At 29.0% G+C, this 24,005-nt stretch overlaps 1 protein-coding gene across 4 annotated transcripts in view; it reads left to right on the plus strand.

Annotated features, from left to right (window-relative positions):
- AChE-2 (acetylcholinesterase 2) overlaps positions 1-24,005 on the plus strand; it is a 121,886-nt gene that overhangs the window by 85,538 nt on the left and 12,343 nt on the right. For all 4 annotated transcript variants that reach the window (XM_029314877.2, XM_085480782.1, XM_029314876.2 and 1 more), the window contains 3 exons: positions 8,672-8,814; positions 15,365-15,517; positions 23,400-23,563. In XM_029314877.2, coding sequence (XP_029170710.1) covers positions 8,672-8,814; positions 15,365-15,517; positions 23,400-23,563 — 460 coding nt within the window. The remainder of the gene's footprint in view (positions 1-8,671; positions 8,815-15,364; positions 15,518-23,399; positions 23,564-24,005) is intronic.

A 24,005-nucleotide genomic window follows, 5' to 3' on the forward strand; every position in this document is an offset into this window, starting at 1 on the left:
TCGAGCCCGGGTGTCCTCCTGCAACCTATCCTTTTCATCGGAATCTGTTTTACTATCCATTAACCCGGAAACCGAAACAAAAACGAAAGCACCTCGGGCAAGTCAACCGGGTTTCCAGCTTTGTTGTCAGACGCAATATTACTACAATACACCAGTTTCCGGTAAACCAACACACCCGAGCGCATCCCCACGATACGCAACCTGCCTACATATATATACAGGATGTTTCAAAATTGGCGGAAAAGTTTTTAATAGCAGATTCCTGGTATCATTCTGAGACGATTCTTTCTCAGCGAAAATGTCGAGACACCAATAATTTTTGAATTGTAAGAAGTTGAAAGTAAAGGTTTTTTTGGAAACTTAAGTCTTGTAGAAATCAAATATTAACGGAACTATATTTTTCAGTTAATTTTAGGTAGAGTTTGCTTTAATAGAATTTTAATATAAGGCTTAGTTATAAAGATATATAACAACAAAAATTGTCAAAAATGATGGCTTCTAACGTTTTCACTAAGGAAAAATCTACTAACTAAGTCATGTGGAAATAAAATATTAACAGAACTACATTTTTTAGTTAATTTTAGGTAAAGTTTGCTTTAATAGAATTTTAATATAAGGCTTAGTTATAAAGATATATAATAGCAAAAATTGGGACCATGCTAAAAATAATGGCTTCCTTCAATATTTTCACCAAGAAAAATCTATTAACTAACAATAAGCCTTGTGGAAATAAAATATTAACAGAACTACATTTTTTAGTTAATTTTAGGTAAAGTTTGCTTTAATAGAATTTTAATATAAGGCTTAGTTATAAAGATACATAATAGCAAAAATTGGGACCATGCTAAAAATAATGGCTTCCTTCAATATTTTCACCAAGAAAAAATCTACTAACTAACAATAAGCCTTGTAGAAATAAAATATTAACAAAACTGCATTCTTCAGTTAATTTTAGGTAGAGTTTACTTCAATATAATTTTAATATAAGGCTTACAATTAGTTATAAAAGTACATAATAGCAAAAATTGGGAACATGCTAAAAATGATGGCTTCCTTCAATATTTTCACCAAGAAAAATCTATTAACTAACAATAAGTCTTGTGGAAATAAAATATTAACAGAACTACATTCTTTAGTTAATTTTAGGTAGAGTTTATTTTAATAGTATTTTAATATAAGACTTACAATTAGTTATTAAGATACATAATAGCAAAAATTGGGAACATGCTAAAAATGATGAAGGCCATCAACATTTTCACTAAGGAAAAATCGTTTGCAAATGATACCAGGAATCTGACATTAAAAACTTCCGCTAGTTCTGAAACACCCTGTATATGTATTCTTTTGCGATAACAAAAACCGGAATAAAAAGAAGGGCTTCTCCCCATGAGATCCCGTCATTCTGCGACACGCGTCGGCTGCGTCGGACGTAAAAACCGAATTCCGCTGCTTTTCGAAGAAATAAATTTCACGCACGTCTTGCGCACGTGTCTCCCATGGAAGATCACGCAATAAAACCCTCTCACCATTTGTCATAAATACCAATATCTTTAGTTTTCCAATATCTTCGGATACATCGACATCGAGTTCCCCTTTTTTTTTTCCATATTTATTTTTGGTTCCGCGCGATAGCAATTTTCCAACGTTAGTCGTACAGCTGAACTTACTACTTGGATGTACAGCACGTGTAAATCAAGCTGATATAAAATTCCTTGCAAAAGTAATGAGATTAATTTTCAGAATAACACGTGCATCGAATATCAAAAGCTGCAAGTCGCTTTAACCTGGGAGAACTTTGCCAACATATATAACTAAGTACGAAACGCGTCGCGTTTTGTAGTGGAGAAACGAGAGTATAACTCGACTTAATACATATATAACTAAGTGTACGGTTTGGTTCCGTTACGAATAATCGTGTGAAATAAACAAGAGTACATCCGTCGAAAATATATATCACGAAGAACATTGCGATTTCATGAGCGGCTCATATTAAATTCGCCTAATATCAATCTTATTGCATATTTTTCATCGGATGTACGATCCCGTTATCTCCATGTGTGTCCAAATATTATTCTCCAATTACTACAATAATATAACCCGCTTCCATATTATTTGAATCAAAAGCTTTTAAATTTCGAGCTTTCCTCTGGGAGAGATTCTCTAAATATGTGCTCGTATCTCTTCTGTCAGAAGAGAGCGAGAGAGAGAGAGAGAAAGCATATCTAATGATCTATTTTATTTTCACAAAAAAAACAGAGAATTCCACAAAGGCAAACAATCTCATTTTTTGTGTTTTTTTAAAGATCTAACACGATATTCATCTCCAAATTATCTCGTACTTCTAATGAGTAACTATTATGTTGATTTAAAAATGTACTTTTAAAATATTTTCATTAAACTTATTGTTTTTATAGATGACGCGAAATATTAAAAAAATACATTTTTGTTAGTTTTTGTGAAAAAAAATATTAAATTAAATTTCTATTTAAACTGCTCAAATACAAATCATTTTAAAGGTTAACGTAGAACAAATAGCCAAATGTATATTCAAAAAGATATAACGTTCATACGTCAATGTTATATACATATCTAATACACACACGTTAAATTATTAAAGTTCTATTAATATTTTATTATTATACCAATTGTAGCCACGAAACAGTATCAGTTATTTTGAACTTTCTTGCTCTTTTTGAAATAACAATGTCAATGCGTTTAATTTGTAAAAACAATGATTAATAACCAATAATCAAAAGTTGAAAACCAGTTATTTCGATCCAGATTTAAATATCATTCTGTTGGATTTTTTATTAAATTTGCAATCAAAATTTAAAGTTTTTAAAAAATTTATTTGTTCTGTATTATTATAAGTTGACATGTGTTATAGATATGATACAAGTCTATAAATTTTATATATTGAGTATGACTTATAATTTTTTGGAAGAAAAAATGGTTTACTATTTTTTTATTAAAAATATTAAAACGGACAAATATGTGTAAAGTACATAATAATATTTTGCACTTTATCGGATATACTATATTCTTAATATTCACCGATTTTGTGGCACAATTTTCCGATATTATCATTTTTGTAGAAGGTATAAATTTAAAGAAAATATTGTAATATATTTCTCAAATGTTGATGTACTAAAGCGACATTTTTTTCCTAGAATTTTTTTTGACAAGGCATACATTTGGCTTCTTTATTTAAAAAAAAATGATATACATATATTTACTATATATGTAAAACATTTATATATGCATATGTAATGCAACACATAATGACAGCTGCATAATAAAGCTGCACGGCTTTCATATAATTCTCAAGCAAAGTTTATTATACGCACGAGAGTCTATATGTTGGCAAATTCCCAAAAGTGGTGTTATATGTTGCGAATAAACTATGAAACATTCGGTTACTGTTTGTTTAAAAGTGTTATATACATATATATATTTCCACATCGAGATTAGATGCATTTGGGAATTCTTTCGAAACACTTAAAATGCATGTAGGAATTATATTTTTACTCTAAAATGTTCTCATATGTTAATTAGTAATTTCCAAACTGTTTGTACATTTGAAGTTACAGAAATGTTTACGTGTTTACAATTTCATCGTTTAATTGTGCTGTAATCGAGTTCGTAATTTTCGCAAATGAGTTTACGCAATTAAGAAGCTCCGCTATTAACAAATGTTATATTAATCGTATCTATTTCGTGATATACTCTCTGTCTCTCCATTTTTCAATAATATTATTAGAGACTTATATATATTATTTTAATTGTAAACTTAATACATATTCATATTTATTATATGTAGATTTCGAAAAGAAATAATTCTTATCTTTTGGTATAAATTATAACGTTTTTTTAATTCTCCGTTTTTCTGTAGTACAAATCTTATTATTAGAAAATAAAAGAACGATTATTCGGTATATTAACGAACGAATAAATGTCACTGTTTTTTATTGAAATTTTGGCACAAAAATTCTAGTGAAAATTTCTCGGAAAAATAAATTTTATTAACTTTTTCTATTTCCTTTTTTTGAAATTATACTAAATACAAAAGTATATCTATAATAAATAAAAGCTCTCGAAAAGCGTTAAAATCCTAACATAAAAGGTAAATGAAATAAACAAAGAGCAAAAGGATTTCTTCATTACGATTTGTCTTAAAAATACGGTATCTCCATTCTGACAGAACTTAATCCCTTTATTGTCCGCTCATGTTTTTCTCTCTTTTACAGCTTATATCTAGTTGTATTGTTTGGTAGAATGCATGATATATTCTCTTTTTAGCTCTTTCTGTTATTTGTATGCGTGTGTACACTTTATCCTTCGGCGTCATTCCATATCGCACATTTATTTTTGAAAAGAGAAGAAACGCCTCGCTCTCTTATATATGCAGAGCAAATACTTTGATTTATTACTATGAATATTAAACATTTTTTATCGCTGTATGTCGTAAAAAATTATTGCCGCTTTTTGAAAGTGGCAACAACATCATGAAAAAATATTTAACTGTCTCGAATATATAAAAACATTCACATTTTTAAACTAAAATTATAAATATAATTTATATATGTATATAATTCTAATAAATAAGTTATAAATTATAAATCGAATTTCTAATAAATATAAATTATAAATAGAATTTACATTTATATAATTAATTATATATATAATGAATTAAATTATCGCATTGATCGTGGATTAATTATGATGATCTCATCCAACTATGTAAAAATATAAACTTTAAATCGCAGAGTAGAATAAAAATTGAGAGATATTCCTAGATCTTTTGGATTTCTCGCGAGAAGAAATATTTCAGACAATTAAACGAATCTGCTTTGAAAACGTAGTGTAATAATTTTCATCTTCTAATCTTAAAGTTTACCACGCGTGGTAAAACACGCCTTTAGCTCTCTCGCCTTTTAATTAAAAGCCGTTTATCTCTCGCTCATAAAAGAAACTTTTGACATGCGAAGATAATATTTTGAATGTTAGAAGAGTGATTGTGTAAAATACGAAGATGTATATAAATGTCATTAAAATGTGTTTGGGATAAATCGCAACGAAATATATAAAGAACAGCTTTAGCAAGCAAGTGCGACTAAATTGCTCGAATAATTAAAGCACATTAAACGTTGTACGATATTTAGAGCTTGTATTTAGTGACTAAACGAAGCTATTTGCTTCTGAGTCTCAATGGCATGATTACAGACAGAAGTTCGATCGCACAAAAAAAGATCTCATATCTAATTGATGCGGCGAAAAAGATACGTAATAAAAAAAGAATTTTGAAATTTATTAAAAATTAATTTTTTCTTCATATTGTTTGTTTATACATTGATATTATAATAATATTGCTCTGGAATAAATTATAAACATTTGTTTACTGATGACAGTTTCTATGCCGGTAATGTAATTAATGTAATAATAAAGTTGACTTTGTTAATGTGAAATTAATTTTTATTTTCTCCGTTTCTCTCTTTGACACGGAAAAAGAGAGAAACTTTTGTTTTACTCGTCTATATTTTATAATTAAATTAATTACATTATACACACGACAAGAAAGGAACTAATTATTTTCCTTTATTTTACTTTCTGATTCTATGACATTTATATTGACTCGATTCAAACATAAATATTATATATATATTAGATAGTAGATTGATAATTATTATAAATAGATAAATTTACTCGCGAACAATTAAAAATAAGAAAGCTTAAATTCTCTTTCAGAAGAAAATAACTAGAAAGTAGCACGTGTTAAAATATTGATATAAGGCTGCCGGCTGCCTGTTACATGCATATATTGTTCAGCAAAAGAGAGAAAAATCTTTCATATATCAGGAAAAAAAACAACTATGTTTCCTTTTCAAGGCGCCTTTTCTTTGAAACCCTTCTACACGATTTCAAAGACAGTCGCGCGCCCGAGGGGCCACGAGAGGTTTCCGCATCGCGCATGTGTAAGCAGCGGAAATCCGGAGTTTCGCGCACTGAAAAAGGAACGGGGCAAAGAATGCATATGACGGTCAACTTTTTTCATTAAACAAAGCCGATGCATTCTACGCGCGCGTGTCTCTCTTCTCGTGAATTACGCGCTAACGCTTTTAGTAGTTGCGTCACGTTGCGAGAGTTGCGAAGTCGGAACAAATTGTTGGCTGCATCACTTAAGTTTCAAGGAGACGCTGACGTCTCTTCGTAGGACACTCGAATATTTTTCAGTCTAACAAATCATGGCTACGCTGGACAAAAATTTGTTAACTCGACTGAATCTTTGACTAAATATTGGTTTGTTAACTGAACATATAAAAAAATTTAATTTAAATATAATATAATATAGATATTTGCGAATTAGAAAAAAAAATTTTTTTATTATTTAGAATCATATGGTAGATCATCAAAAAATTTTCAAGTAACTATTCTTGCTTTTTATTTCACGTTTTTATAATTTAATTTTAACTAAATATTTTATTAATTGAACATATAAAAATGCGAAGTCGGAACAAATTGTTGGCTGCATCACTTAAGTTTCAAGGAGACGCTGACGTCTCTTCGTAGGACACTCGAATATTTTTCAGTCTAACAAATCATGGCTACGCTGGACAAAAATTTGTTAACTCGACTGAATCTTTGACTAAATATTGTTTTGTTAACTGAACATATAAAAAAATTTAATTTAAATATAATATAATATAGACATTTGCGAATTAGAAAAAAATTTTTTTTATTTAGAATTATATGGTAGCTTATCAAAAAATTTTCAAGTAACTATTCTTGCTTTTTATTTCACGTTTTTATAATTTAATTTTAACTAAATATTTTATTAATTGAACATATAAAAATGCGAAGTCGGAACAAATTGTTGGCTGTATCACTTAAGTTTCAAGGAGACGCTGACGTCTCTTCGTAGGACACTCGAATATTTTTCAGTCTAACAAATCATGGCTACGCTGGACAAAAATTTGTTAACTCGACTGAATCTTTGACTAAATATTGGTTTGTTAACTGAACATATAAAAATATTTAATTTAAATATAATATAATATAGATATTTGCGAAGTAGAAAAAAAATTTTTGTTGTTATTTAGAATCATATGGTAGATCATCAAAAAATTATCAAGTAACTATTCTTGCTTTTCATTTCAGGTTTTTATAATTTAATTTTAACTAAATATTTTATTAATTGAACATATAAAAATGCGAAGTCGGAACAAATTGTTGGCTGCATCACTTAAGTTTCAAGGAGACGCTGACGTCTCTTCGTAGGACACTCGAATATTTTTCAGCCTAACAAATCATGGCTACGCTGGACAAAAATTTGTTAACTCGACTGAATCTTTGACTAAATATTGGTTTGTTAACTGAACATATAAAAAATTTAATTTAAATATAATATAATATAGATATTTGCGAATTAGAAAAAAATTTTTTTTGTTATTTAGAATCATATGGTAGATCATCAAAAAATTTTCAAGTAACTATTCTTGCTTTTTATTTCACGTTTTTATAATTTAATTTTAACTAAATATTTTATTAATTGAACATATAAAAATGCGAAGTCGGAACAAATTGTTGGCTGCATCACTTAAGTTTCAAGGAGACGCTGACGTCTCTTCGTAGGACACTCGAATATTTTTCAGCCTAACAAATCATGGCTACGTTGGACAAAAATTTGTTAACTCGATTGAACCTTCGACTAAATATTATTTTGTTAACTGAACATATAAAAATATTTTAATTAAATACAATATAATATATTAAATCAACTAAATATTATTTTGTTACAGTAAAAATGTATAGTTCTTATCGCCAGGAATAATGAAAATTATAAATCAATGTAATAACAACAACACTGGCTTAGAAATATGATGTTGATTTATTTTAACGTTTCGACCATATGGGATGTAGTCCTTTTCAAAATTACATTTAGATTAATACAGTATTACGCCATTCTAATCGTGTGAAATTATTAATACTTAAAATATGATAATGTCACTTTTATAAAGGAGAGTGCCGAATTATAAAAGTGACACATCATGTTTTAAGTATTAATAATTTCACACGATTAGGACGGTGTAATATTGTATCCATCTAAATGTAATTTTGAAAAGGACCATATCCCATATGGTCGAAACGTTAAAATAAATCAACATCATATTTCTAAGCCAGTGTTGTCGTTATTACATTGATTTATAATTATTTTGTTAATTGAACATATAAAAATATTTAAATTAAATATAATATTAAATATAATATTATATTTGCGGATTAGAAAAATACTTTAGCAGATGGCTAAAGAGAAGAATTTGTTCTATTATTTATTTTATTATTTTTATTATTTTATTATTTTATTACTTTTATTACTTTATTATTTATTAATAAAATATTATTTGGGACAATATTAATATGTCGATATTAAAGCTATTATATGATCATAGATCATCAAAAAAATTTCAAGTAACAATTCTTGCTTTTCATTCCAGGTTTTTATAATTTCATTTATGTGTGTAATTCAAAATATTCATATTTTTATCTTTAAATATTACAAATACTTTGGGTGATCTTGATATAGTTTAAATTGTATGTTCGTATTAATATTATCAAATAGCTACATTTTTATAAAGAGTCTTTTATTTAACAAATATATATATTTTTGTTTCAGGAACGTACTTTATTCTGTACGATTTTATTGACTTCTTCGAGAAAGATCAAGCCAGTTTTCTCGAACGAGACAAATTTCTCAACATCATCAATACAATCTTCAAGAATATGTCGCAAATTGAGCGGGAAGCCATCATTTTCCAAGTAAGTTTCGCTATGTATTTTTTTTGCATTGCATCATATATGACAAGTTCAACTATAAAGACAATGCATATAATTAAAATTTGAAAATAAAATGAATAAAAAGTTATATTTATTAAAATTATTTTTCTCAATAATAGATTTTTAAAATTATTGTTTTCTCATTAAGAATGTTGAGAGTGACTTTCATTTGTTGCATTTCTTCTCAGCAGATATTTAACATTGAATTTATTATAATATATTTAATATATTTCTAAAAATTACAATTCTATTTCGCAATTCTCTTAGATTCTCGTAGTTTCTTATAAAACTTAAACATTTTTTCTATATACGTTTTAACAGTGAAAGTTAATATCACGTATACGAGCTGGGATAACTCTAATAAAAAATTAAACGCGCATAATTAAAGTAAAGGAATCTCAACACATTAAGAATGCATTTTTTCAACTTTAATCACTGATTAACGAGTCGCCAAAGAAAGAAAGAAATTTTATTTATATTTATTACGTTTACTTATACGAACAGAATTTGTATTATAAATTTTGAAAATCAAAATGTCTCGCGGGAGATTAAGATAGACCATCCGAATGACGTTTCTCAGAAATGTACGTATATACGTCAAGCAGAAGGCACTGCGACACATTGCGACCCACATTTTTTATCACTCAACGAGACTTGGGCTACATTCACTTTCAGCCCCAAGCGCTCTTCTTGTTAGCCAACTTGAACTTGCAATTGTCGCTAAATCACTTCGGGCTTTCTTTCGACAGCATGAAAGAACAAGCGAGCTATATATTAGATGTCAATTTGACCTCTTACAGTTTGCTGGGAATACACATATGAAATATAAGACAAACGATATGTCTTTGTAATTACAAAATGCAATAATTATAGTAATTGATTTATTATGTAAATCGTATTAAAAAATTTGTTGAAGCTCAGAAATCACATACGAAGAACTATATAATATTTTAAGAAAACAAATATACATATAGATGTAATCGAGTTTTTCTCTTAACATTAATTCATTTTTTTTTAATTATAACAATTAAAATATATAATAAATATTATAATAAATAAAATTTACTTTAGTTCTATAAATAATACAAACTTGACAAACGATGTCTTGTAATTACAAAATGTACTAATTATAGTAATTGATTTATTATCTAAATCAAAAAAATTGATGAAGATCAGAAATTATATTTGGTTTTTCTTTTAAAATTAATTCATCGTTTTTGAAAAAATTATAATAATTAAAATATACGATCAATATTTATTATATATATACAATAACTAAAATTCACTCTCTAATTCTATAAACAAATATATCAAATTACACTCTATATTTTTTTAAATATCCACATAGATAGATTGTAAAAAAATATAATAATATAAGTAGTAGAACATGTGTGCGAAAATTCTTTAACAATTTACAATGGCACAATATTTATTTCTGTATAAATAAAAGTTACGTACCACGTAGTATCGAAACACAATTTCAGTTTTAACTCGTCGATCTTTGGCCCGCTTATTTATGCATTAAAACTGCGTGCCTCTTTCTCTCTCACTACATATACACACATACACATACATACATACATGCATATATATATATATATGTGTGTATGTATGTATATATATGTATGCGTTTGCGCGCGTAGCTTAAAAATGCGCACCGGCGTCAGTTTGTTGTACTATAAAGGATTGGCCACGATTATATTATATTAAACGTGCATTTTTCTCACTGGAAGCGTATCGTGTCGGATCCGGATGGGCGCAGTGTGAAAAACCGTTAATTGGAACGCCTACCCGCCATTCTTTTATCTCCTTTTCCGCAGCTTTTTCCGCGCGCTTTTATCTTTTTTTTTGCGCGCGCGCACGTTGATTTCCACGAACCAGAGACAGTGGCCCCGTGTAATTGCGATTATAACAAACCGCAATTTTTCCTAATCAAAAAAAAAAAAATTGCCCTATCGATCAAATTCCCATTTCATGCGAGGGAAGAAATACTTATTGATCCGTTAGCGCTCGATGACGGCAGAACAAACGTAAATTAAGCTACTATTTTGTCGTTCGTTATATACGCGTGAATTATTTTGAATGGGACAAAATATTTCGATGAAAAACACATTTGCATAAAGATTTTTTTACAAATCGATTTTTATTTTAAAAAATTATGCCATTTATTATATTAAACGCGCATGTAAACTTTTTTATATATACTTGCGTATTAATTTATCTTTATTAAATTCATTCATTCCTCGTCCGCTGTTTTAATTGCTTTATCATAATCGTATCGTCTTTCTCTTACAAGTTCAAATTTATGAATTTATTCTAATGAAATTTGCGCTAATGTAATTTCGCGCGGACGATGCACAAAGTTTTATTACATTTCTTCTAAAGCTAACATATATCCGGAAGTGTAATATCTCTGTCGGAAATATCTGTTTTGCGAAAATTCACCGTGTTGTGCAGTTGTGCTTCTTGACTGATTTATGGAATACCCATATGCAGTTTCCAACGGCATCTCCTTATTTTTCTGGAATGTGTTATAACCATTCTGCAGATACGTAATCACGTTGTATAAAGAAGATAAGAAAAAAGCGGAAAGCAAACAAAAGAAATTCATATAGCGCAGAACGTTATTGGTAATCAACGATTTATTAACGTGTTTTTTCATCGAAAGTCATTGCGTAAATTAAGTTTCTCGCGAAATGAAAATTATTTTTGCATACGAATGATATTTGTTATTCCGATGTACGCTCGAGTTTGTATATGTATGTATTGTATATACAGCGAATGGAAAGTAATGTATTTACCATGTAAAGTTCAATCCTTCCGTTCTCGTTGCACATAAAAAATGCATTAGAGAGGACACATCGCGTTTTTCTCTCAGATATAAATTTCTTACGTATGTATTCAATGATATAAATGATTTAAAATCGCTATCAATTTTTTATTAGTTTTTAACAGGAAATATCTCTGTAATATTACGTTAAATCGAAATTTTATTCAAAAGATGGTTGCTTAAAAATTACTAAAACTTTTATTAATTTATTGATTTATTATAAACACAGTTAGTGTCTTTCGAAAGGTCACATACAGAGATGGATCGGATATTTATATGAGAGTCGCCTAGTTGAGAATATTTAGATTGTCAGCTTTCAATAATTCAGTCGAGTTCTCTAATTAAATTCAATCGATAACTTGCATCTTGATTTTATAAGAAAAAAGCATATTTATTATTACTTTACCTATACTATATAAACAGAGATATTATGGGATGAAATCCTAACGTAGAATTCTCAATTTTTAAAATTGTCATTGGAAAAAGTTATAATTAAAATAATCTTTATTTAAAATATCAAAAGTTAATGGGTAGAATAATCCAGTACAATAAATAGATGCGATAAATTGATATAATAGCATTATTTGATTTACTGCGTGCATTGCATATGTATCAAAATATTGTTGAGTAATAATTGTCACGTATATTGTATTTTAATTTAAATTAAAATTAAATATCTGGCTATTTATAATGATAACTTTTTACTACCATATATAGCTGTCAAAATATTAGTTTATTAGCATATAAAATATGTTCTGCAACAATTCCCACATAATATACTGAATTTTAATTAAATAATAAAATATCTGGTTTTTATATATGTTTTAAATATAGAATTTTTATATTGTTTGTGCACACATGCGTATCATTAGAAATGATAAGATTAATCAACAATAAAAAATTTAATGCAAATAAGAGCTCGCGCGGTGGTGCAATAATAAAAAATAACATTAAACTGTCACAACAAATGTAGCAGAGTCAAGATTCTTTGCAAGTCTTTTTTGCTATTAATTAATTTTATTACTTTTAATATATGTGATAATGTTTTTAGAAATTCCTAATTTAAAAAATGTGTATATATTTTATGTGTTTATATTTTTATGGAAATTTTATAATTATAATAAAATATGAAATACAAATAACAAAATGAACAGACTGATATATAAATACGAAGTGTCAGGTAGGAAATGAGAACTAATAAGAACCAAGTGCAAAAAAGTAGGTGCAAAAACTTTCTTATAATCTTCTTTAATTAATCTTCCTTAATTTGAACGCTTCGATCCTTCTTTTGATCCATCTACAGCAGACTAATTGACATACAAATTATAGGAAAAGTTCAAGCATTTTATTATCCTCCATAGATTTTAAAATATAAAAATTTAACAATAATTTTTTCTATTTTTGGATGTAGAACATGATAAACATTATTTATCTTGAAAAGTGTTATAATAACATATATAATTAATATTTCAGCAACATAAAATTATCTTGCATACACCATATAACTTTAGACAAGTATCCAATTGCATTATAATATATAAATAATCGTATACATACATTAGATATAATTATATGCAATATTTAGAACCAATTTCGAAAACCAGTTTAACCTTTTTAAAGAAATAAATAAAATGCTATTTTTATATACATACATAAATTAAAATAATGAATTAAATTAATGGATCTAATTAAAATATGTTTTATTAAAGTATACACACACACACATAACTTTAGGTTTAATTTATAACAATCAAAAATAGTAATAGGTTTTTATGTTACATCAATTACCCAATTTTTGATCACAAGAGGAAGATGAAAAACAACGCAAATCCGAATTTGTTCGCGCAAAATTTTGTACAAAACAAACGATGCAATATTTTGCAACGACACAATTGTAGGCTCTGCCGCGATACTTCTAACAGATTTTCTAGTGCGTATAACACGGAGACCGAGTTACACTCACGGAGAAAATCGATATCGTTATGTACCGGGATAATGTCACTCTTCAAAGAGAGCTCCGTTCTGCTGGCCGACCGCTAATTACTTTCCGATCAGCAGAACGGCATGTCAAAGTTCCTTTGTCAAGAGCCGTTTCATGGCTGTGTGAAACCTCGAGTTCCGTATATACATTTCATTAAGTATCTGGGAACAAGACGCCGCGAACGAGGAGAGAAGCCTTACGTTTACGGCGACATACATAATACATGTATATAGGGTGTATTCAGAACTGGCGGGAAAGTTTTTAATGTCAGATTCCTGCTATTATTCGGAGACGATTTTTCCATAATGAAAATGTTGAAGGCCATCATTTTTAGCATGTTCCCAATTTTTGCTATTATCACACATATTATTAATATATATCTTAATAACTAACAAAGCGTTATATTAAAATTCTATTAAAGTAAACTTCACCGAAAATTAACTGAAGAATGTAGTTCTGTTGATATTTTATTTTCACAAGGCTTATTGTTAGTTAGTAGATTTTTTCTTGGTGAAAATGTTGAAGGAAACCATCATTTTTGGCAATTTTTGTTGTTATATATCTTTATAACTAAGCCTTATATTAAAATTCTATTAAAGTAAACTCCACTGAAAATTAATTGAAGAATGTAGTTCTGTTAATATTTTATTTCCACAAGGCTTATTGTTAGTTAGTAGATTTTTTCTTGGTGAAAATGTTGAAGGAAACCATCATTTTTGGCAATTTTTGTTGTTATATATCTTTATAACTAAGCCTTATATTAAAATTCTATTAAAGCAAACTCAACCAAAAATTAACTGAAGAATATAGTTTCGTTAATATTTTATTTCCACAAGGCTTAGTTTCCAAAAAAAGCTTTTTATTTTCAACTGCTTATAATTTGAAAATTATTGGTGTCTCGACATTTTCGCTGCGGAAAAATCGTCTCCGAATGATATCAAGAATCTGCCGTTGAAAACTATTTCGCCAGTTCTGAAACACCCTGTATACTATATACGGTAAGCGTAAAGATCGTCAGAGACTCTTGTGTCTTTGATATATTCATTGCTGATTCGCCCACGCGCGAGTAATCGAACGAAATGAATTCGTAAAAAGCGCGCGCATTTTTTACCGAATGGAAGAAAATCAATGATACAAAGCTATAACTACCTCCCAGTAATATCTTTTGACCCACGAGCTATGCGCGAGAGAACATTGCGCTCGGGGAAAAAATTATTTCCTCTCAACACAATAGCGCGAAAGGGCGGAGAAAATAAGCCCCAAAAATCCAGCAGCATCTAGAAAAGGAGATGTTTAATTTGCATGATCAGGTCTAATTTGAATTTTTTTTTTCTTAATTAACACTCAGCCTGATCATACTTTGAAATTACAGATTAAGATTTAAATGATTTTAGGAGGAATGGTTTCACAATAGTGACTTTTGCGATGACAATTATTGTTATATAATTAACAGGAAAATAAAATTGTATTTTATAATGTAATACTTTCAGAATTTTGTCAAAATAAATAAGTTGAATAAAAATAATCTGTAATTCTTGTGTTTATAAATTTGGTGGGATTTGTTGAAAATTTTTCGATCTTGTCGAAAATTTTGGAAATAGATACTCTTTCCAAAATAGAGTAGTAAAAACTAACCGAATTTAAATCTATTTGCTTAAAATAATATTTTTGGACTGTAATTGGCGATCTTTAATAGAAATTTGCCCGGATTTCTGTTTCAGTACACTGATTGGGATCAGATAAACGATGGCTACAAGAATCAAAAAGCGGTAGCTGATGTGGTGGGTGATTATTTCTTCATTTGCCCATCCACGCATTTCGCGCAATTGTTCGCAGATCGTGGCATGAAGGTCTACTATTACTTCTTTACGCAGGTAAGATTATACTGTTATTTTTGCTAGGCTAGGCGTGAATCATTAAAAACGTTTCCCTCGTCAAATGTCAATTGCCAGTTGATAAGCTATCATTAATGCATTATATATAGCGTTGAGCTATTTCTGACTGTCATGAAAATTTATCTTCGTAATTTATTAAACAAGTAAAAAAACTTTTTTGCATTTTAATCTGTGTATGTGTGTGAGTAGAGTTTCTCACATAGTAGCTAGTACATAATTTATAAGACACTCTGTATACGTGCAGACGAATATAGTAGCGAATTCTTTTTTTTTTAGACCATTTATAGCAATCTTGAAATTAATATTTAAGTATTTTCTTATATTTTTTATTGATCAATATATTTTGATATGATTGATAATAATATTTTGTATCTAACTGTATAAATTGTTTGATATAAATTTTTAGTAGATTTTCGATTAGTAATTTGTTAGTTTTTACATTTTTTTTAGTTTTTTAAATATTAAACTTTTTATTAATCCTAAATAATAATTTTATCAAAATTAACTTTTCGGAGATTATCTAAGAATTATAATACAATTGTGAATGAAAGTATAGAATTTATCAAACATTCCATAAAATTACGAAACTTTACACAAAGATATAATAATACTAATTTATTTGTTTGAAATAAAAAAAGAGAAAGTGAAAACAAATAATAATATTTCTAAAAAATATAAAAACAATTCCTTTAATAGCCCTTTTTCTTTAACATCTTTAATTTTATTAAATCGTATAATAAAATTAAATTATACGAGAAATTGAAAAATGACTACGTGTATGGATAAATCTCTCATCGCCTCGAACATTATTACCTCGAAGTTACGTATGCTCGATACAATGTGATTGTTATATATACCGAGCTTGTGTGTGCTGCTATTCTCCCTAAAGTAGGTCCGAAGGAACGGAGTTTACAAGACCGGGAAATTACCGCAAAAGTATTATGTAAATTGGATTCTAAGCCGCTTGCATAATGCTACAAGAAAATTTCGTGATGGAAAATAGCCGAGGGGGGAAAACAGAACGGAAAAATAAAAAGCGGTAAACTTTTCGGAATTAAACGTTGCTGAATGGTGGTTGAAATGACGGTGACGTATAATAAGGGAAACATTTATCCGAGTGCAACATGTGTTACACAGTAGGAAAATTTGTGTTTATTGTTAGAAATCCTGTGAAACTTTTTGCGTTAAATTTTAAACACATTCATGTGTTAATTTAACATATTACTGTTGTGTTAATTGAACTTAAATGTTAAATTATTAAAACAACTGAAAAAAGATGTAAAAATAACACAATCTGCATCTATTTTTAATTTTACATAATAAATATGTTCTGTTTTATTAGTGACAAGATTTACCTGTTAAAATTTACAGAAAAAATGTTGATTTTGTATTTTATAATATAAGTAGGGATGATAAAATCTAAAATCGACATATTTTTTGTTAATTTTTACATTAAAACTGTTAATTCTACACAGAATTTATTTTGAAATTTTGCATTTATTTTGTGTTAAAATATTAACACAGTATTTGTGTCTCCATTTATAACATATATCCGTATTATGTTAATTTAACACAAAAATTTCTGTGGACCATTTGGAACATGTGATGTCTGTTTTTAACAGCAATTTTTCAACAGTGTATTAATATATTTCTCTTTTTTTCTAATAATGCGGTATTTACTGGTGACGTCAATCAATCATCGGCGCGCCACCTGTCGTCGTGATAAAGTGTCGGAGCGAAAATTCGGATGGCGAATAATAACTAGACGTCTCTCCGCGCGCTTTGCAATATCAATCACGTGCGCGCGTGATTTATTTCGCCATTTTAACGGAACCGTGATTTCGTCGGGTGTAATTACAGGGGAGGACAATGCGTTCTCCGCAATGTCATTGGAGTGTATAATGTTTAGATCTAGAACGCGAGGGACCAAATTGTGCGCATTCATTCAACACTATATAATTATCGAATCGTCCTCCCTCTCACGACCATCCTATGAAATTATATAAATGCAAACTCATGCGAGAGAGCATTACAGACTGCGTACATGTGAACGGTTATACCGTATCGCGTTTGCCATACCTGTTCCTACTGTCATGTTCAGCTCTTTATCGCCGCTTATCTCGCTCACGAAATCTCCGCCGTCGAAAACTTGTTGATTCTTATACATCGAAATTGTAGGATCGTTTAGAACATTGTGAATATCAAATGTTTTCGACTTTGCCGCTCGAAGATTTTATTTGGATATATCATTTTCTTCCTCATTTTTTGACAATTTTAATATTTGCCGTGTTTTAGCTCTGTAATTTATATTATTTTAATTATTTTTATATGAAGCTATCGTGAAACGTAAAAAATTCCAAACATATGTATGTTTTATTAAACTAGATTTTCCTTAAAATATTTTTTTTCTTACAAAAAATATTTTTAAAGTAAATCATATTTATTTAATGTCTTATCAAAAATGCATTAAATATCTTGATATACAATAAAATTTTAAATAAAATGCATTAACGCATTTTAGATAATGCAAAGATTTTATGCATGTTTTCCTAAATATTAATTTGGTAGAATACTTTAACTTTCCATATCGAATAAAAATTCTTCAATAGACTTATTTATTAACATTATTTATTATGCGGGCTTTTTGATGAATTCCGTCTTTTTTTCTTCTTGATAAAAAATTTCACTAATTAATATCAGAACGAATAAATAATAGAGCATTTTTTTTAATCGATGAAATCGACGCGCGATTTATCACTGACTCAAATGATAAGCGATCTCTGGCCAAAGGCCAAATCCTCTTTCTCTCTCTTTCCCTCCTTTTCTATCTCCTTTTTTCTCTCAGTATTCAAGTTGAAAAGTGACTCCATATGTCTTAAAAAACGCGAACTAAAATTGAAATGAATTACAAACTGACATTTGAGCTTTACTTCCGTATTTATGATCCTTACAAAGTTAGTGGATTCTCAAAGTGTCCAAAGTTTGCCGATTTTAAGATTTAACCGAGCTATATTTTATGCATTACATATATGATATGATTCTGAAATATTTAAACAAGCGTTTCAAAAGTCCTGCATCAAAGCACATAAATTTGTATCAACATAGTATATCAGCTTAATTTTTCTAAGATATAGCTTAATATATAAAACTCTTGAGTTTCATTTTTAATGTTATTAGCAAAATGCAAGAGAGGAGAAAATTGTGAAAGCTACTGTATAATACTTGAAAAGTTTATTCAGTTTGTTATAAATAGTTAGTATATAAACTGTACTTTTTAATAATTAGTTTACACAGTTTTAAAATTTTTATAAATACATTTTGAATATATTTGATCGATATATTACTTCTATTAAATTTCTTGGCTATGTATAGTTTTAGCTACATGCATTTTATTAATATTAATATTCTGTTTATCTCGACTGTATAATGTGAAACACTTAACTGTCTTTAGAATTAGCAAGAAATTGTTACAGATTTATTAATATTACTAAAACAAAGGCATCACACGTTAATAAAACTTTATACAAAATACAATTTTTTTCTTTTTATTGTTAAATAAACTACACATGCGCATAAAATATATTTTTTTCAATCTCATTGAATTAGCAATTAAGAGCCATAATTATTTTCGGCGATAATTCGAAATATTTCTTTTTCAATTGTTTTCATAAATTCCGAAATTACATAAATCCTCAAATTACATTACCTAATGACTCCTTGATCCTTCGTTTAGTAAATGCAAAGCGTTCGTGATATTTCTGAATGTCGTGAACGTTCGTTGAAAATTATTTAAGTCCGACGATTCATTTTTGCGGTTGACACCCTCGTAAGGATGCTAGAAGCCATTGTGGGAAAGAAATAGAGGAAAGAGAGATAGAGAGAGAGAGAACGAAGAACAGTAAAAGAGGCGAAATTGCAGAGGAAGAATGGAATGGGATAATGCTTGTAGAATTTAAGGAACGTGAGAGATTAACGATGAAAGTAATGATGATTTACTTTCTTTTGCTTCATTTAACACTGTCAATTCTTTCGTTTGTATTATTGACCTACTGAAGAAGCTTCAAATGTCTGTTACATTTATCGTCAATAATTCTTCGAAAAGTTCATTAAGATTATATAATAATTAATAAGATTTTTCTTTTTCATCGCATTATATATAAAGTATTGCAAACTCTCTTATTTACTGGCGATAATTGCAATAATTTATCGAATTTTTATATATTTCCTTATTCTTATTAAATTATATTTTATTATTTTTCTGTTTGGTTTTTTTGATTTTTAGAATTTTTGAATTTTTTGATCAATGAAGTATATTTTTTCTGAAATGTTTCTTCTACAAATGTTGGGGGATATTAATACTTTTTCAGTTATAAAAACTACGATAAAGTTTAAAAAACTCAATATATTTTTAAAAAAGTTAATAAAATTTTTATTCAAATACAACAAAATTTGTTTAGCGATATACGAGATTTAAAGATAATTCATATTAAATTAAATGTTGCAAAATTCAAATTATTCGGAGAAAGATATATCAAATCACCAGAGCGATCCACAAAATTTCCCTAGATAATCCGTCCTGCAAAGACATAAATTCCACGCACGCATTAATGAAAAAAACTGCGCATTAAATAATAATGTTCCGAAATGGAAATAAAAATATAGTGGAAGCGCAATATATATAATATATATACATTCGTATATGTTACAAGTGAAGCATGTGATCGGACATTGATAATAAATAAGCGTTTCCGTCAGCACGTTTATCTTGTTTTTGCGACTCAGACTTTCCTCACTTTCGTATTCCGGCAATCGCGATGTGTGATTCAATTTGATGCGATAACATGATCTCGAAGTATCCCTCTCTCTTGTGTGTGTGTGTGTGTGTGTCTGTGTGTGTGTACACGTGTATTTTTCCACACTCTCTCTCTGGGGTATTTCGATGGTGGCCTTTTCGTCCTAAAAGGCAAAAAATTTGCGCAAAATGTATTTTAAGCGAAAATGAATAAAAAATGAATGTGTTGCCCCATATTATCTCGAATTTTCCGAGAATATATTATACGTATGTATGATACGCATCAATTGATCAATAATCCTGAAACACTTTGGCAGGATCCATGTAGAAAAAAAAAGCGTTTGGAAAAAAAATCGAATGTAAAAAGATTTAATGAGAACACGGTACATCTCTCTCATAACGCGAGACGAGATTGTAATAATTAGCAATTAATTTTCGCTCGGCCGCAGATTCTCCAGAGATAGGAAGAATCAGAAATATATGGAGAAAGTACTTTTAATGGCGTGGTATATCTTGCGACTGCATAACGTTACTTTTGCGTAATTTTATTCGCCAGATACGCAGATGAAGTTTTTTGAACTTCGGACACGAAAAGGAGCAGAGTTCGCAGAAATACAATAATAATATTCAAAAGAGAGTGGAGTTGGAATTACAAATGGGAATCCTAGCTCAGGCGAAGGAAACTTCGGCTGACGTTTCCGTCGTCAATTTCAATATTATGTGGATTGTCACGTTATATATATTATCGGTTTGCGGTCGCCACGTTATTTTTAACGTTACATTTCACAAAAATCGTCCCGAGTGTAAGTGACAGGTCACTTGACAGCCAACCCTGTAATTGCATCTCAAGATTCGTGTGAGCTGTTTTTACATTAATGTAATTATATTATTAAATAATATTTCATAAATATATATTATATTATATCATTAAATAATATTTAATAAATGTATTATATTATATATTATTGAATATATATATATATTTTATATATTATATAATATCATTACATTATAAAATATAAAATAATAAATATATGATATCAATATAAAATAAATTATATTACATTATTAAATATAATATTATTGAATAATATTAATAATACAATAAATCGCTGATCAAAACCAGCAAATACGATTGATGGCACAAACAATGAGAGGCTCAATTACATACATCAGCTGATCTGATGTTCCACAAAATCTACTCGAGAATCGTATATCAGATCGAATAAAACAATTCATACAAATCTTCCTTGTCGTGTTATCCACAACGCATCTACCATCAACTCGCGAAGTTTAGTTCAAGAGAGTTACCATGAAAAATAGCGCTTTTATCTAATCCACGCTGTTGATCACGTCACTCTTTCCCCACCTACATTTGACGCTCTTCTCCCTTTCCTCTTCTTCATCCATCCCCACAGTTTCCCGCTCATTTACCTAGTACGTTCCCTATTTTTCACCACTCTATTTTCCCTCTTTCGGTTTTCTCTGCGTAAGCGTCTCCTCTCTTTTTCTCGCGCTCATTCTCTCTCTCGTTCGCATTGCGCTTTTCAATTTGCATGGCTCTCTTTCTTTTTTTTCATCTTTTTACTTCCTTCATCCTCTCGCTACTTCATCGCAGCTCCTGGGTCCAGGAGACGTGCGTAAAGCGAAATTCCACGGCACGGAGGTTCGAGCAATTAACGGAACAGGTAATTTATCAGACGGTAACGCTCGGTTCTCCTGAATACTGCCGGAAGTAAAGAAGATGTCATTATTCATGCACGCCAGCCGTAATCTTAATAACGGCTTTAGCCGCTGATTAGACGAAGCCTTCGTTCGCCCCTTTTTTTCTTGTCTTCTCTCTCGCGACTCCAACCTGTCACAGACGATCGATATTCAATCACGTATCCCAATCACGTGTCGATCACGTTATCGCGATCCCCAACACTTTGGAGCCCTTTTACTGTGATGAAATCGTTTATAGATATTTTATTGTATTTATTAACTAAATGTTGCAATAAGGAGCAGAAAGGTCCGTGTAGTATTATTCTCATCAAACATTGATGTCGATTTTCTACTCCATATACTATATTTTTATTGTACGAGTACACACACACATACAGAGATTTATATAAATGTACAATAAAGCGCTTTCGCAACGAAAATTCAATAAAATATTTAAGTGAAAGTAAATCCAAAATATGTTGGGCTAAATTTTTGTTGACCAAAAATTAATATTTCAGAAAAAATCTTTCCTCGTTTTTCATCCCCCAAGGATAAAAATCGAAAATAAGTATCTCAGTTATAAATGTACAATAAAGCGCTTTCGCAATCAAAATTTAATAAAATATTTAAGTGAAAGTAAATCCAAAATATGTTGGGCTAAATTTTTGTTGACCAAAAATTAATATTTCAGAAAAAATCTTTCCTCGTTTTTCATCCCCCAAGGATAAAAATCGAAAATAAGTATCTCAGTTTTGTTAACGAGACAATTATTATTTTCAATAATCTGTAAATTTCGGAAATAACTGTCAGAATAACATTATATAACATCTCTTAGGAAGTCTGATGTAGATATATACAGTGAAATAATTTTCAGCTCTTATAGCCTACGTCATCTATTATTTGATACCATCCATTAGCCTTACACTTCAAGGTAAATGAATATTTTTAACCGAGACATACGTTCACATATTCTCAGTTAAAAATAAAACATTGCTTGCTGCTTAAAATTCAAAACCATTATAATATACAAAACCATTATAATATATAGCTGTGCACTATTGTTATTTGTATTTACTTACATACTTTTGTTTTCTTCGAAAAATTTATTTATATTACTTATATTTATTTTCATTAACAAACATACAGCGATTAAATTTAAATTAAATCTAAATTTGTCTACGAAGGAAGCTACAAAAATATATAACAGCCACGTAGTCTATATTTTTGAATATATAATATCTGCATGTAGCATTAAATGTAAAATCAATAGCGTGATCTTTACAACTTGAATTATCTTGAAATATATTGTTTTTGGCACAAAGCAGTCAATACACTAATGACAAAGCATTGCATTATTTGTTACAGAGAACTAGCACCAATGTATGGGGTGAATGGATGGGTGTAATGCATGGCGACGAGGTCGAATATGTCTTCGGGCATCCCCTTAACCAATCTCTGGTATACAACGACAAAGAGAGAGACCTGGCTTTCAGAATAATTCGCTATTATTCGCAATTCGCATATACAGGGTAAGTACACTGCACCGCAAGTCCCGTTAAATTCCACATATTGTCTGACGTGATCCAACACGTGTAAAGTATCAGAATGCGAAGAATGTTTCTGCGCTCTCGATATTTCTATTTAATTCTGTTTTAAATTACTAATTTCAAGTTTTTTGAAAAATATTATTAAAACTTCTCTTCGCATTATAAAAATTACATTTATTTCTTTATTTGTAACTTTTTATTTGATAAATATCTTACTGAAAAAATTATTAAATTAATAAATATTTGTTTCAATACTGCGGCGAATAAATAATTTATTTCAGACAAAAAATATTTATATAAATTTAAAACAATTTAGCTCGTATAGTTTCAAAACATAATCAAATAATCTAAATAAAGGCTAACTATAAACGAGTTACAATGATTAGATTGTTAATACATTCATTATTACGAATTAAAATTTAAA

This window comes from Nylanderia fulva, unplaced genomic scaffold (genome assembly GCF_048542155.1).
Source record: "Nylanderia fulva isolate GAGA-0341 unplaced genomic scaffold, ASM4854215v1 Scaffold16, whole genome shotgun sequence".
NCBI lineage: Eukaryota > Metazoa > Arthropoda > Insecta > Hymenoptera > Formicidae > Nylanderia > Nylanderia fulva.